The sequence below is a fragment of the Mirounga angustirostris genome, unplaced genomic scaffold (assembly GCF_029215605.1).
Source record: "Mirounga angustirostris isolate CCGP_5_RB_7025 unplaced genomic scaffold, mMirAng1.0.hap1 SCAF_4, whole genome shotgun sequence".
NCBI classification, from domain to species: Eukaryota; Metazoa; Chordata; class Mammalia; order Carnivora; family Phocidae; genus Mirounga; species Mirounga angustirostris.
In genome coordinates this window covers 163,328,318-163,341,619 of record NW_026991712.1, presented here as the reverse complement: position 1 = coordinate 163,341,619, position 13,302 = coordinate 163,328,318, and the positions used below count along the sequence as shown (strand labels likewise).

The 13,302-nt window shown below is 38.2% G+C and overlaps 1 protein-coding gene across 10 annotated transcripts in view; it reads left to right on the top strand.

Annotated features, from left to right (window-relative positions):
* Nucleotides 1–13,302, top strand: part of ZMYM4 (zinc finger MYM-type containing 4) — a 142,956-nt gene that overhangs the window by 47,707 nt on the left and 81,947 nt on the right. For 9 of the 10 annotated variants that reach the window (XR_010411022.1, XM_064589485.1, XM_045898111.3 and 6 more), the window contains one exon: nucleotides 6,822–6,867. The exons of the other annotated variant lie outside the window; for it this stretch is intronic. Coding sequence is in view for 4 of the 9 variants with exons in the window: in XM_064589485.1 (XP_064445555.1) it covers nucleotides 6,822–6,867 (46 nt within the window). In the remaining 5 variants the exon portion in view is untranslated. The remainder of the gene's footprint in view (nucleotides 1–6,821; nucleotides 6,868–13,302) is intronic. 10 annotated transcript variants of the gene reach the window in all.

Sequence of the window (13,302 nt, the reverse complement as noted above, 5' to 3'; positions counted from 1 at the left end):
GTTCACAGAACAATTGTGGGGTTTTTTCCGTTTGATTAATGAGATTGCTCAGTTTCAGCTTGCAGGGTCTTTTTCATGGTTCTGCACTGCAGTTCAAAGTGAGTACTGCCTTTATAAATGTTTTTTCCATAACAGATTTGTTACATTTTCTAACTTGATAAAATGACTAAAAAGATCATTGGTATGAACAGATTTGAAAGTATAAGTAAGGGATGTTTAAATTGGAATAATAATAGGGAAAGACAAGCATTACCATTTGGGGTTGAAGGAAAGAGATTAGACATTTAATTTCGAGTGGTCTGTTGCAAGCATAAAAAGCATTTTGAAGTTTCTGCTTAATCTTTGAGATGCTTGTAATTTTTATTTTTATTTTAAAGATCTTATTTGAGAGAGAGTGAGAGAGCATGTGCATGGACAGAAGGGGAGGGAGAGGGACAAGCAGACTCTGTGCTGAGTGCAGAGCCCGATGTGGGCCAGATCCCAGGATCCTGAGATCATGACCTGTGCCAAAACCAAGAATTGCACACTGAACTGACTGAGCTACCCAGGCACACTTATTCTTGTAATTTTTAAAGTTACATTCTTTGGATGTTCAAGTTTTTATTATAAAAAAGCTTTGAATTACTTATTTTTATTTTTTTAAAGATTTTATTTACTTATTTGAGACAGAGAGAGAAAGAGAGCGTGCACAAGTTGGGGGGAGGGGCAGAGGAAGAGGGAGAAGCAGACCTCCCCTCTGAGCAGGGAGCCTTATGTGAGGCTGTATCCCAGGACCCGGAGATCATGATCTGAGCCAAAGGTAGTCGCTCAACCAACTGAGCTACCCAGGCATCCCAGTAAATAGAATCTTTATTGATCCAGGATCCAAGAAATTTCTAATTGTAATTTTTTTTATTTTCAGGTGGGTGTGGGTGGTAATGCTCACCAATTCACAGTATATTTGGATTTTTTCCCTCCTTCCAGGGTTAGGGAACTTGAGTATTTTGTTTTATAACTAAAAATGTACTTTATCCCCAGTGCTTAATTTTTGGAATGCAGGGGGCTGAGTCATTTGCCTAGAAGCTTTCCTTTTATTCTAAGCAGTGGATATATTTTTACAAATGAAATGTTGTAGTGAACCCTGATTTTTATTTATTTTTATTTTTATTTTTAAAGATTTTGTTTATTTCAGAGAGAGCATGAGAGAGGGGAAGTCAGAGGGAGAAGCAGACTCCCTGCTGAGCAGGGAGCCCGATGCGGGACTCGATCCTGGGACTCCAGGATCATGACCTGAGCCGAAGGCAGTCGCTTAACCAAATGAGCCACCCAGGCACCCGTGAACCCTGATTTTTAAAGCAAGGGAAGATAACTTTTAGTAGTGTGGTAATAATAGCTTGCATTTATTGTGTATTTATAGTTTGCTAAGCACCATGCTTAGTACTTTCATTTAATCATCTTGGCAATCCTGGGAAGTAGGTATCACTATTTTCATATGTTACTGATGAGGAAATTTAAGGCTAAAAGTTGCATAGCTGGTAAGTGGCAGAGTTGGATTCGAACTCAGGTGATCTGAGACTGGAGCCCATGCTCTTAACTAACTTGTTGTCATACTTCTTAAAGTTATAACATTTATTTTATAAGTTTATGTATGTAACAGTTACATGTTTTGAAGTTAATGGGTGGAACCCATGAGACTGTTTTGACAAAAATGAACTGGTATGTTTTGTCTATGAGAGTGTTTTGACAATTAAAAATGAACTGATATGTTTTGTCTTAAATCAGTATCCACACTTGTTTATTTTAAAAATCTTTACTTTTGGTTTCATAATATTGAGAAAATCCCTGCATACACTAATAGTTACTACAGACTCTTAAAAATTAAATTGGGTTGGCTTTTAAATTCAGTTAAATCTTTATGAAGCTTGAGGGATGACTAGTAAGACATTAATTTCATAGCTAAATTTGTAACTGCTTATACTCATTTCTTACCTATAAATGTCCAAAAGGTTGGACAAGAAGCACTCAGACATGTTTAGTAAAACCGTTATGTTATCACCAAACTAAGTGTTACTTATAAATTTTTGTCACCCAATTGTTGAGATTATAGGCCACACAGGTGTTCTGGAGTGTTGCCTGTCATTTAATTGAGAGCATTGTTAGTATTACCTGCTTGCACATTGTTGAGCAGCCACACAATTCAGTAGTTTTTAGTATTTTATAGTTGTGCAACCACAGTTTTAGAACATTTTCATCACCTGAGAAAGAAGTCCTGTACCCAGATCTACTACAAAATTATAATAAAGTATGGTACTGGCACAGAAATAGAAACATAGATCAATGGAGCAGAATAGAGAGCCCAGAAATAAGCCCATGCTTATATGGTCAATTAATCTACAACAAAGGAGGCAAGAAGGGAAAAAACAGTCTCTTCAGTAAGTGGTAGGAAAACTGGACAGCTACATACAAAAAATGAAACTGGACCACTTTCTTATACCATACACAAAAAATAATTTCAAAATGCATTAAGGACCTGAATGTGAGACCTGAAACCATAAAACTCCTAGAAGAAAATATAAACAGTAATCTCTTTGGCTTTGACCTTAGCAGCATTTTTCTGGATGTGTCTCTTCAGGCAAGGGAAATAAAAGCAAAAATAGAATACACCAAAATGAAAAGTTTTTGCACAGTGAAGAAACCAAAAAAATGAAAAGGCAACCTAATGAATGGGAGAAGGCATTTGCAAATGATAAACCTGATAAAAGGGTTAATATCTCAAATATGTAATGAACTTACACAACAACATGAAAAAGAACCAAATAATTTGATTAAAAATGGATAGAGGACCTGAACATACATTTTTCCAAAGAAGACATACAAATGGCTAACCAGACCCATGAAAAAATGTGCAATATCACTAATCATCATGGAGATAGAAATCAAGATCACAATGAGAAATCACCTCACATCTGTCAGAATGGCTGAAGTAAAGAACACAAGAAACGAGTGTTGGTGAGGATGTGCAGAAAAAAGAACCCTTGTTCACTGTTGGGAATGTAAATTGGTACAGCCACAGGAAATCATCTGTATAGAGGTTCCTCAAAAAATTAAAAATAGAAATACCATGTGATCCAGTAATTCCACTACTGGGTCTTTACCCAGAGAAAATGAAAACACTAATTTGAGAAGATATATGCACCCTTGTTTATTATGGCATTATTTACAGGAGCAACTTTTTTTTTTTTTTTTTTTTAGATTTTATTTATTTATTTGAGACAGAATGAGAGAGAGAGCACATGAGAGGGGGGAGGGTCAGTGGGAGAAGCAGGCTCCCCGCCGAGCAGGGAGCCCGATGCGGGACTCGATCCAGGGACTCCAGGATCATGACCTGAGCCGAAGGCAGTCGCTTAACCAACTGAGCCACCCAGGCGCCCTACAGGAGCAACCTTAATGTCCATGACTAGATGAATGGATAAAGAAAATGTATATATACACAATGGAATGTTACTCAGACATAGAAAAGAATGAGATCTTGCCATTTGTGACAACATGGATGACCCTAGAGAGTATTATGCTAAGTGAAATAAGTCAGAAAAAGACAAAAACAAAATGATTTCACTTGTATGTGGAATCTCATAAAACAAATGAACAAGCAAAAAGGAGAACCAGACCCATAAGTACAGAGAACAAACTGGTGGTTGTCAGAGGGGTGGTGGTGGGCATAAAGCAGTCAAGGGAAATGGGAGGCACAGGCTTCCAGTAATGAGTAAGTCATGGGGATGAAAAGTACAGCATAGGGAATATAGTCAATGGTATTTCAATAGTGTCATATCAGTGACATATGGTAGCAACACTTCCGGTGAGCATAGCGTAATGTATAACATACAGGGTTGTTGAATCACTATGTTGTACACCTGAAACTAATATAACATTGTGTGTCAACTATACTTCAATTAAAAAAAAAAAAAAGCATTCCTACTCATTAGCAATCCTCCTGTCTTTCTTTTCAGCTTTAGGCAAACAAATCCATTTTGTCCCTATGGTTTTGAAATGTTTATCAGTCTCAAAAAAAAGGGACTTGGTGGATGATATTGTATATTGTAAACAAACTTGTTAGTTGTTTGGCATCAGTGGCATTATTTTCAGTCTTTGTCTTTGTTTTTTTGTTTGCTGTATGGGAGGGAGGGAAGGAGAGGTAAGAAAAAGGTTTTGTTTTTGAACCATAGAGAAGAAAATCGTAGAATTTTTGCCAAACAAGTGTCTTCTGAAGTGTCTTCTCATGTTCTCCCATCTAGGTTTTTTCATTTCTTCTGAGTCATAATCAGTTGCTACTGTTTCTTGTGCCCAGTATAATTTTAATTAATGTATTTCATTTCCATTTTGTTAAGTATTTTTCATAATAAAATTTGTGTGGTCTAAGTTCTTTTTTTTCTTTTTGAACATGAAAATCATTGATCTTTTGTGTCCCATCTTGCAGAGAAGTGTGATATCAGCCTGATTCTTGTTTCTTATAGAACACAGAAACTGTTAGGAGACTAAATCATAATACTATATTATCCCGTCAGTTTTATAATCAGCTCACAAAGTGAAATGGTACATAATCCAAATTACCTTAGAAAATCTTAAGTCACCCATAAAGTATAGACATGTCACCATGGGTAATGTCACTACTATGTTTAATCTTTTCTTACATCATTGAGCAAGATTGTACTTTGGTTGTGCATGCAAAGTGTACAGGGGTAGTAGTGTACAAAATGTATCTTATCTTTAAACATTTGGATTCCCTTCGGTGCAGACAAGTACTTTTGTTGTTTGGCTTGCCGAGTCTTATGTCCCATTTCTGTTTTATTTGGGGGCATAACTCATTGGGTAGTTGGTAGGTGGAGTGGCCTTTACTCTTTCTTTCCTTTCTTTTTCACGTTTATATAGTTGAGTTCAGTTATGTTAAATGTGTTTTATGAGTCACCTACACTATAATTCTTTTTACTCCTTTCTTTTGGAATTCTGATATTTCACCAGGATGTATCTTTTTTCCATCTCCTCTTTGGTATTTAGTAGGCCCATTCAATCTCAAATATTTGTATTTTCTGTTCGGGAAAATTGTCTTCTGTTATTTCACCTTTCCATTATTCTCCCTTTTGGGGATGCCTTTGAGTTTGCTCTTAGACCTACTGCTTCAGTCTTTCCATGTCATCATGTGCTGTCTTTTCTAGCTCTTTGACTTTATGTTGTTTTTGAAACAGAACTTTATCACTAGGCTTTCCAATAAAATCTTAATTTTGCAGTCATTTTCTTTTTTTTCTTTTTCTTTTTTTTAAGATTTTATTTATTTAATTGGAGAGAGAGAGAGCGAGCAAGCAGGGGGAGTGGGAGAGAGAAGCAGGCTTCCCGCTGAGCAGGGAGCCCGACGCGGGGCTCGATCCCAGGACCCTGTGATCATGACCTGAGCCGAAGGCAGACATTTAACCGACTGAGCCACCCAGGCGCCCCAAAGATTTATTTATTCATTTAAGAGAGCGAGAATGAGAGAGAGAGAGTACATGAGAGGGGGGAGGGTTAATGGGAGAAGCAGGCTCCTCGCCGAGCAGGGAGCCCAATGTGGGACTCGATCCCGGGACTCCAGGATCATGACCTGAGCCGAAGGCAGTCACTCAACCAACTGAGCCACCCAGGCGCCCTTGCAGTCATTTTCTTGTTTCCAAATATTCCCTCGTCTCCTTTTCGTGGTTGTTTTTAGTTTTTTTATGTCGTAGAAGTTTCCTTTCTGTAAATTAATTGTTTTCCTTCTAGAGTGGTGGTTCTGTTTATTCACCTTGAGCCTTCTCCTTCACATAGTTATTTCAGAAACCTGGGATCATTGGTTGTCTCTTCACATTTATACATATCAGATACTATTGATTACTACAGCCAGCTGTTGTCTTTCCTCTGTAGTTGCATAAGTATCTAGGTAGTTCTTTTTTTCTGCAAAGTTTCTCGCTTGAATGGGGAGACACACTCTGGGTTTTATTGGGCAAGGTTTATCAAAAGCAGCCTTCCTTGTGTTCTTGCCTCATTGATGAATAGTAGGAAGAAAAACAAGAGGCTGAAATGCTCATAGTTGCCAAAAGGAGGAGACCTTTACAGACTAAAGTGGACCACGCGAGTGTCTTTAGCTTCTGGGTAGAGTTGCCTTCGCTGTGGTTCGCCCCTCACCCCGGTCTCTGTTAGTTATTTTTATATATATCCCTTTGTAAAAAAAAAATTTCTACACCCAACATGGGGCTGGAACTCACAACCCGGAGATCAAGAGTTGCATGCTTCACCCTTGAGTGAGCCCCACCCCTTGCATCTCTGTCTTAAAGATCCAAAATTACCTCAGACTTGGCTCTGCTTCTGTCTTAGGCCCTAAGATACTGAAATAGGAGCATCCCTGTAACATGGCTAACTCATCTGCAGAGCAGCAGATTTCTGGCTAAGCAAAACCTATTTGATGCTGATTGTTCTGTTTAATTTTGGTTAGAGGTTTTAGGTAGTTATCAGTGTTAGTAAGTTCTCCATAAGTGTGGCTGTCATTATTATTATAACTGTACACGACTGTATGTATCTTGTGACTTAAAAGTAATTTAAAAACAAGTTTTTTATATGAGGGCATGTATTTATCTATTTTTGGTTTGGGGGTTTTCACGTGCGGATTTCTTTTATTAGTTCTAAATTATATTTTATTCTGGCAGCGTTTTGTTTATGTTGTGAATTTGTATACTTTGTATTGAAAATTACAGCTTTTGGGGGAGTGAGGAGGGATACCAGAAAGTATGATAGAATGTGACAATAATGTTATTTTTCTCTTTCCTTTTTTGCTTTTTCAGTTTGAGCAGAAAACTGGTGCAGTTTTTGATGAAATTGTAGAGAACTGTAAGTACCACTTTAGAAAAAAACCAGTCATGTCTTTAAATAGATAATAATTGAGTCTAGACAGAGCATTTATCTGTAACAGTGTTTAGTTGGGCCTGTTAATATGATGGTACAATTTGATTTAGTTTAGATCTCATCACCCTGTTAGTATCTTCAGCAAATTAATCTTAATTATAAGAGTTTTACTTTTTTTTAGTAAGCATTTTGTTCTCACAGTTATTAATGTTGAAATAAAGCCATGCTTTGTGTATGTATGAATCATATAGAAGCTTATACTTACTATTCAGTAAAGGTTTCTACTTTGTTTACAGGGTCTCTTAATTTTCTGTTTATATTCTTTCTGCATTACATGACTCTCTTAGGAAAAAAACCCAACTTTGTTTTTTAGGATTATAAAAGTAATACATTCAATTTTACAGTATAAAAATGAAAAAAGCAGAAAATGAAAGCCTTTGTCTTTATTATTCTCTAAAAATAATCAGTTTTAAAAGTTTAAATATATCTTTCCAGACTTTTTTTCTGTGAATATATATAGATCTATATATGGTGGATGGGGATTTTTATATGTCTGTAGGGATCATATGGTAGGTACTGTTCTTGCTTTTTTCATTCAACTGCCTAAACGTCTTTCTATGTTGGTGGATTTTGGCCTATTCTATCCTTTCTGATGGCTACTTGGTATTTTATTGTATGGCTGTATTATAATTTAACCAACTTACTCTTTTATATATGTGTATATTATTTTCAGTTTTTCATTATTACAAACAGTATTGAGTATATGTATTCCTATACACATTTTTGTCTACTTGTTGAAGTAGACAAAGGGAGTGTATCCTTTTCTGTAGAATAAATTCTAAGAATAGAACTCATGAATCATCAAAGGATGTTTGTGTTCTTACGAAGGATAAATTTTGTTATCTAGAGTTACTGAGTCAAGGAGAATATGCATTTTTTTTTTCTGAAGGTAACTTCCATTCGTAGGATCTATGAGTACCTTCTTTCTCTTTGGAATTAGTTTGTTAATATTTTTGAGAGATAAGCATTTTTTTAGACTACATAGTGAGAGGTAACTAGCTTTCTGGATCTTTAGTGGTTTTGGAATAATCTGGAAGCTCATTCATTCATGTCTAGTCTGGGCTTTGTGGGCACAAAAACTGGGACTGCCAGCTTGAGCACCTGTACATGCTCTCCCTGTTGCCTTGCCTTCCTCATAGCATGGCAGCCTCAGGGTAGTCAGACTTTTTTCATGGTGGCTCAGGCTCCAAGCAAGAGTAATTCATTGAATAAGGCAAAAGCTGCATCTTCTCTGACCTATGTTCAAAAGTCACACAGCATCACTTCCACCACATTCTTTTGGCTACGAGGGAGTCAGTCACAAGCCTGCTCAGATTTAGGAGAAAAGTATATTCAGACCTCACTTCTTGATAGAAGGGTCAAAGTCACATTGTAGACCACCATGTAGATGGGAGATACTGTTGCAGCCATATTTGGAAAATACAGTCTGCCTTCACAGCATATAATGCTGTCATAGGATATTTTATTGTATATCACAAGATGGCTTTAAAAAAATTCATCCTTTAGGTCTGTATTTGGATCTTCATAACATTAACTACTTCCTGTAATACAGAAACACAGACTGATGAATCTGATCATATATGATTTTTTACAAGTAATGTTTTGTCTTTTCACTTAGTCTTTCCTTTTTTTTTTAATGCTTTTTTAAAAAAATATTTTATTTTATTGGAGAGAAAGAGCACGAAAGAGAGCACAAGTGGAGGGAGGGGGCAGAGGGAGAGGGAGAAGCAGATGCCCTGCTGAGCAGGGAGCCTGATGGGGTGCTCCATCCCGGGACCCTGGGATCTTGACCTGAGCCAAAGGCAGACGCTTAATCGACTGAGCCACCCAGGTGCCCCAGTCTTTCATATCATTGTCCCTATCCCCGCACCCCACCTACAGCTTTGTAGGTAGTCTTCCATTTTTTTCTCCACTGCTTCTAAAATCATTATATGCATAAATGTATACAGATATATATATATATATATGTAAGGGTTTTGAAGGTTTTTTATTTTTTGTTCAACAGGTAGGATCATCCTATACCTAAGATTTTTCTACCTAGCTTCTCTCATTCAGGAGTACTTCATGATATTCTTCCACCTCAACTGGGATAGCTCCAATATAGTATAATGTCCCATGGTTTAGATGTACAAGTCATCTTTTGCCCTGTTAGGCATTGATATTATTTTAGTTTTTTACCATGATAAATGATGATGCATTAAAAATCCCTTAAGAATGTCCTTATATGGAGCGCTTGGGTGGCTCAGTCGGTTGAGTGTCTGCCTTCGGCTCAGGTCATGATCCCAGGGTCCTGGGATCGAGCCCCGCATCGGGCTCCCTTGCTCCACAGGAAGCCTGTTTCTCCCTCTCCCACTCCCCCTGCTTGTGTTCCCTCTCTCGCTGTGTCTCTCTCTGTCAAATAAATAAATAAAATCTTAAAAGAAAAAATAATAATGTCCTTATGTGGATTAAAAAAAATGTCCTTATATACTAGTAGTTTTATGTGTATATGTAGATTACAATGAGTGGGTATTGTTCAGTAAAGGGTATGTGTAATTTTAATAGATGTTGCTAGCCTACTTTTCAAAACTTGAATGCCTTACATTTCCATCAGAAATGTATAAGAATACCCTGTCATCCCATTAATATATATTGTAGCTCTTCTTCAGGTTTGGCAATCTGATGGATATGAAATAGCACAGTGTTAACTTTATCCTGCATTTTCTTAACTCCTATTGAGTTTGAATTTAAGCAGTTTTTAATAAGTTCAACATTTGGACTGGCTCCTCTGTATTGTCTAATTATAAATATTTGTTAAATAAATGAATACTCTTTTCTCATTTCTTAAAGCTTTTTCATGACAATTTGTAGGCTTTTAAATTTTATTTTTAAAAATATTCTTTTTTGGGCGCCTGGGTGGCTCAGTTGGTTAGGCGACTGCCTTCGGCTCAGGTCATGATCCTGGAGTCCCGGGATCGAGTCCCGCATCGGGCTCCCTGCTCGGCGGGGGGTCTGCTTCTCCCTCTGACCCTCTTCCCCCTCGTGCTGTCTCTCATTCTCTCTCTCTCAAATAAATAAATAAAATCTTTAAAAAAAAAAAAGCCTGGTGCACCTGGGTGGCTCAGTCAGTTGAGCGTCTGACTCTTGATTTCAGCTAAGGTCATGATCTCAGGGTCCTGAGATAAAGCCCCACATCATCAGGGCTCCATGCTCAGCATGGAGTCCGCTTGAGAATCCCTCACTCCCTCACTCCCTCTCCCTTTGCCCCTGCCCCTGCTTGTATGTGCACACGTGCACTTTAAATACATAAAATCTTTAAAAAAAAATAAAATTTAGGGATGCCTGGGTGGCTCAGTCGGTTGGGTGTCTGCCTTCGGCTTGGGTCACGATCCCAGGGTCCTGGGGATCAAATCCTACATCAAGCTCCTTGCTCAGTGGGGAGTCTGCTTCTCCCTCTGCCTGCTGTTCCCCCCGTTTGTTTTCTCTCTCTCTGACAAATAAAGAAAATCTTAAAAAAAAAATTTTTTTTTTTAAAGATTTATTATTTATTTGAGAGAGAGAGAATGAGAGAGAGCCAAGCACATGAGAGGGGGGAGGGTCAGAGGGAGAAGCTTTTTAAATTCTGTAATAGTAGTTGCTAAGGTGAGTCATAGTAGGCATGGTAAAGGATAAATCTGAAAGAAGATTCAGGTATACTTTTAAAAAGATAAGACAATCATTCATTCAGAAAATTTAACTTTTAAAATATATGACCTAATGTTCTTTTAATAATGGAGTAGGGGTTTTTGATTTCCTTTGTTTCCTTTTGTTTGTGTCAGCTTTTCCTAAACAAATGTATTTTTAAAAATATTTATTTATTTATCTATTTATTTATGAGCTAGAGCATGCAAAAGAGAGAGCGAACACAAGCAGGGGGGAGGGGATAGAGGGAGAAGCAGACTTCCTGCCGAGCAGGGAGCCGGATGTGGGACTTGATCCCAGGACCCTGGGATCATGACCCGAGCTGAAGTTGGCTCAACTGACTGAGCCACCCAGGTGCCCCTAAACAAATGTTTTTAATATAAAAATTTTGGTTTTTTTACCATCACAGTTTTCACTCTTGGTTAAAAAAGTTTTCCTGGGGCGCCTGGGTGGCTCAGTCCTTAAGCATCTGCCTTCGGCTCAGGTCATGATCCCAGGGTCCTGGGATCGACTCCCACATCGGGCTCCCTGCTCCGCGGGAAGCCTGCTTCTCCCTCTCCCACTCCCCCTGCTTGTGTTCCTGCTCTCGCTGTGTCTCTCTCTGTCAAATAAATAAATAAAATCTTAAGAAAAAAAAAAAAGTTTTCCTTACCCTTTGAATATATGCTATCCTAGTTTCTTGGAGTATTTAGAAAATATTTTTATAAAATATTAAATACAAAAGTATTTATAACATGTGAGCTATATTAAAAATAAAACCCTTGGCTTCACCACCCAGCTTTTATTTATTTTATTATTATTTATTATTTATTTATTTATATTTAAAGATTCTATTTATTTATTTGACAGAGACACAGCAAGAGAGGGAACAAGCAGGGGGAATGGGAGAGGGAGAAGCAGGCTTCCTGCTGAGCAGGGAGCCCGATGCGGGGCTCGATCCCAGGACCCTGGGATCATGACCTGAGCCGAAGGCAGACGCTTAACGACTGAGCCACCCAGGCGCCCCACCACCCAGCTTTTAAAAAATGTGCCACATCGTGCCTTTCATGCCAATCCCTCAGTCCCATTTTGTTCTCTCCAAATAGCTATTATCCTGGATTTTGGTTATTTCCTCGATTTTCTTATACTTTTTACCACCTCTACATTATTAATCAAGATATTCTTTAGTTTTGCTTGTTTATGGACTTTGTATTGTTTTTGAATTAAACTGTATATGTTACCACTTTCTTTTTATTATATATTCCTGATACTTGACTATACTGTTGCATGTAGCTCTTATTCATTTATCACTGATGTGTATTTATTCATTAAATACATTACAATTTTTATTTATTTTTATTTTTATTTTATATTTTTTCCTAAACAGCTTTTCCTAAACAATTATAATTGTTTAGGAAATAAATAAATAAAGATTTTATTTATTTATTTGACAGAGAGATAGAGCCAGAGAATACAAGCGGGAGGAATGGCAGAGGGAGAAGGAGAAGCAGGCTCCCCGCTGAGCAGGGAGCCCGATGTGGGGCTTGATCCCAGGTCCCTGGGATCATGACCCAAGCTGAAGGCAGACGCTTAACTGACTGAGCCACCCAGATGCCCCAATTTTTATTTATTTTTAAAAAGTTGTGGTAAAAAACACAATATAAAATTTACCATCTTAATTCTTTTCTTTAAAGATTTATTTATTTATTTATTTATTTATTTATTTATTTATTTATTTATTTAGGGAGAGAGAAAGAGAGCATGTGTGTGAGTGGCCGGGGGTGGCTGGGAGGGGCAGAGGGAGAGTGAGAGACAGAATCCTCAGGCAGGCTCCCCGCTGCGTGCAGAGCCGGAGGTGGGGCTCAGTCCCAGGACCCTGAGATCATGACCAGAGCTGAAGCCAAGAGTCACCAAGAGTCGGCTCTTGGTGGCTGCTCAACCAAACGAGCCACCCAGGCGCCCCTCATCTTAATTATTTTTAAATGTATAATTCAGTATTTTAAGACTGAGCCACCCAGGGGCGCCTGGGTGGCTCAGTCGTTAAGCGTCTGCCTTCGGCTCAGGTCATGATCCCAGGGTCCTGGGATCGAGCCCCACATCGGGTTCCTTGCTCGGCAGGGAGCCTGCTTCTCCCTCTCCCACTCCCCCTGCTTGTGTTCCCTCTCTCGCTGTGTCTCTCTCTGTCAAATAAATAAATAAAATCTTCAAAAAAAAATTAAAAAAAAAAAAAGACTGAACCACCCAGGCACCTTTAAAATAGCCCTTTCAAAAAGAACTTTTGTTCAAACCACAGTTGTAAAAGTCGGTCTAGTTCTTTCGGTTGGGTTTCTTTGATCTCCACTCAAATATGAACATACTTAAAGATTGGCCACCTGTAATATTTGGGATCCAATTTCTTTATTTTAGGACTTGAAGTCAAATTGTAGGAAGTACATTGATTGCTATTTTAGGCAAGTGGTCTAAAATTATTATTCTTTGTTTCTTTTTTTTTTTTTTTTTTTTTAAAGATTTTATTTATTTATTTGAGACAGAGAGAATGAGAGAGAGAGAGCACATGAGAGGGGGGAGGGTCAGAGGGAGAAGCAGACTCCCTGCCGAGCAGGGAGCCTGATGCGGGACTCGATCCCGGGACTCCAGGATCATGACCTGAGCTGAAGGCAGTCGCTTAACCAACTGAGCCACCCAGGCACCCTTATTCTTTGTTTCTGATATTGAAAGGTC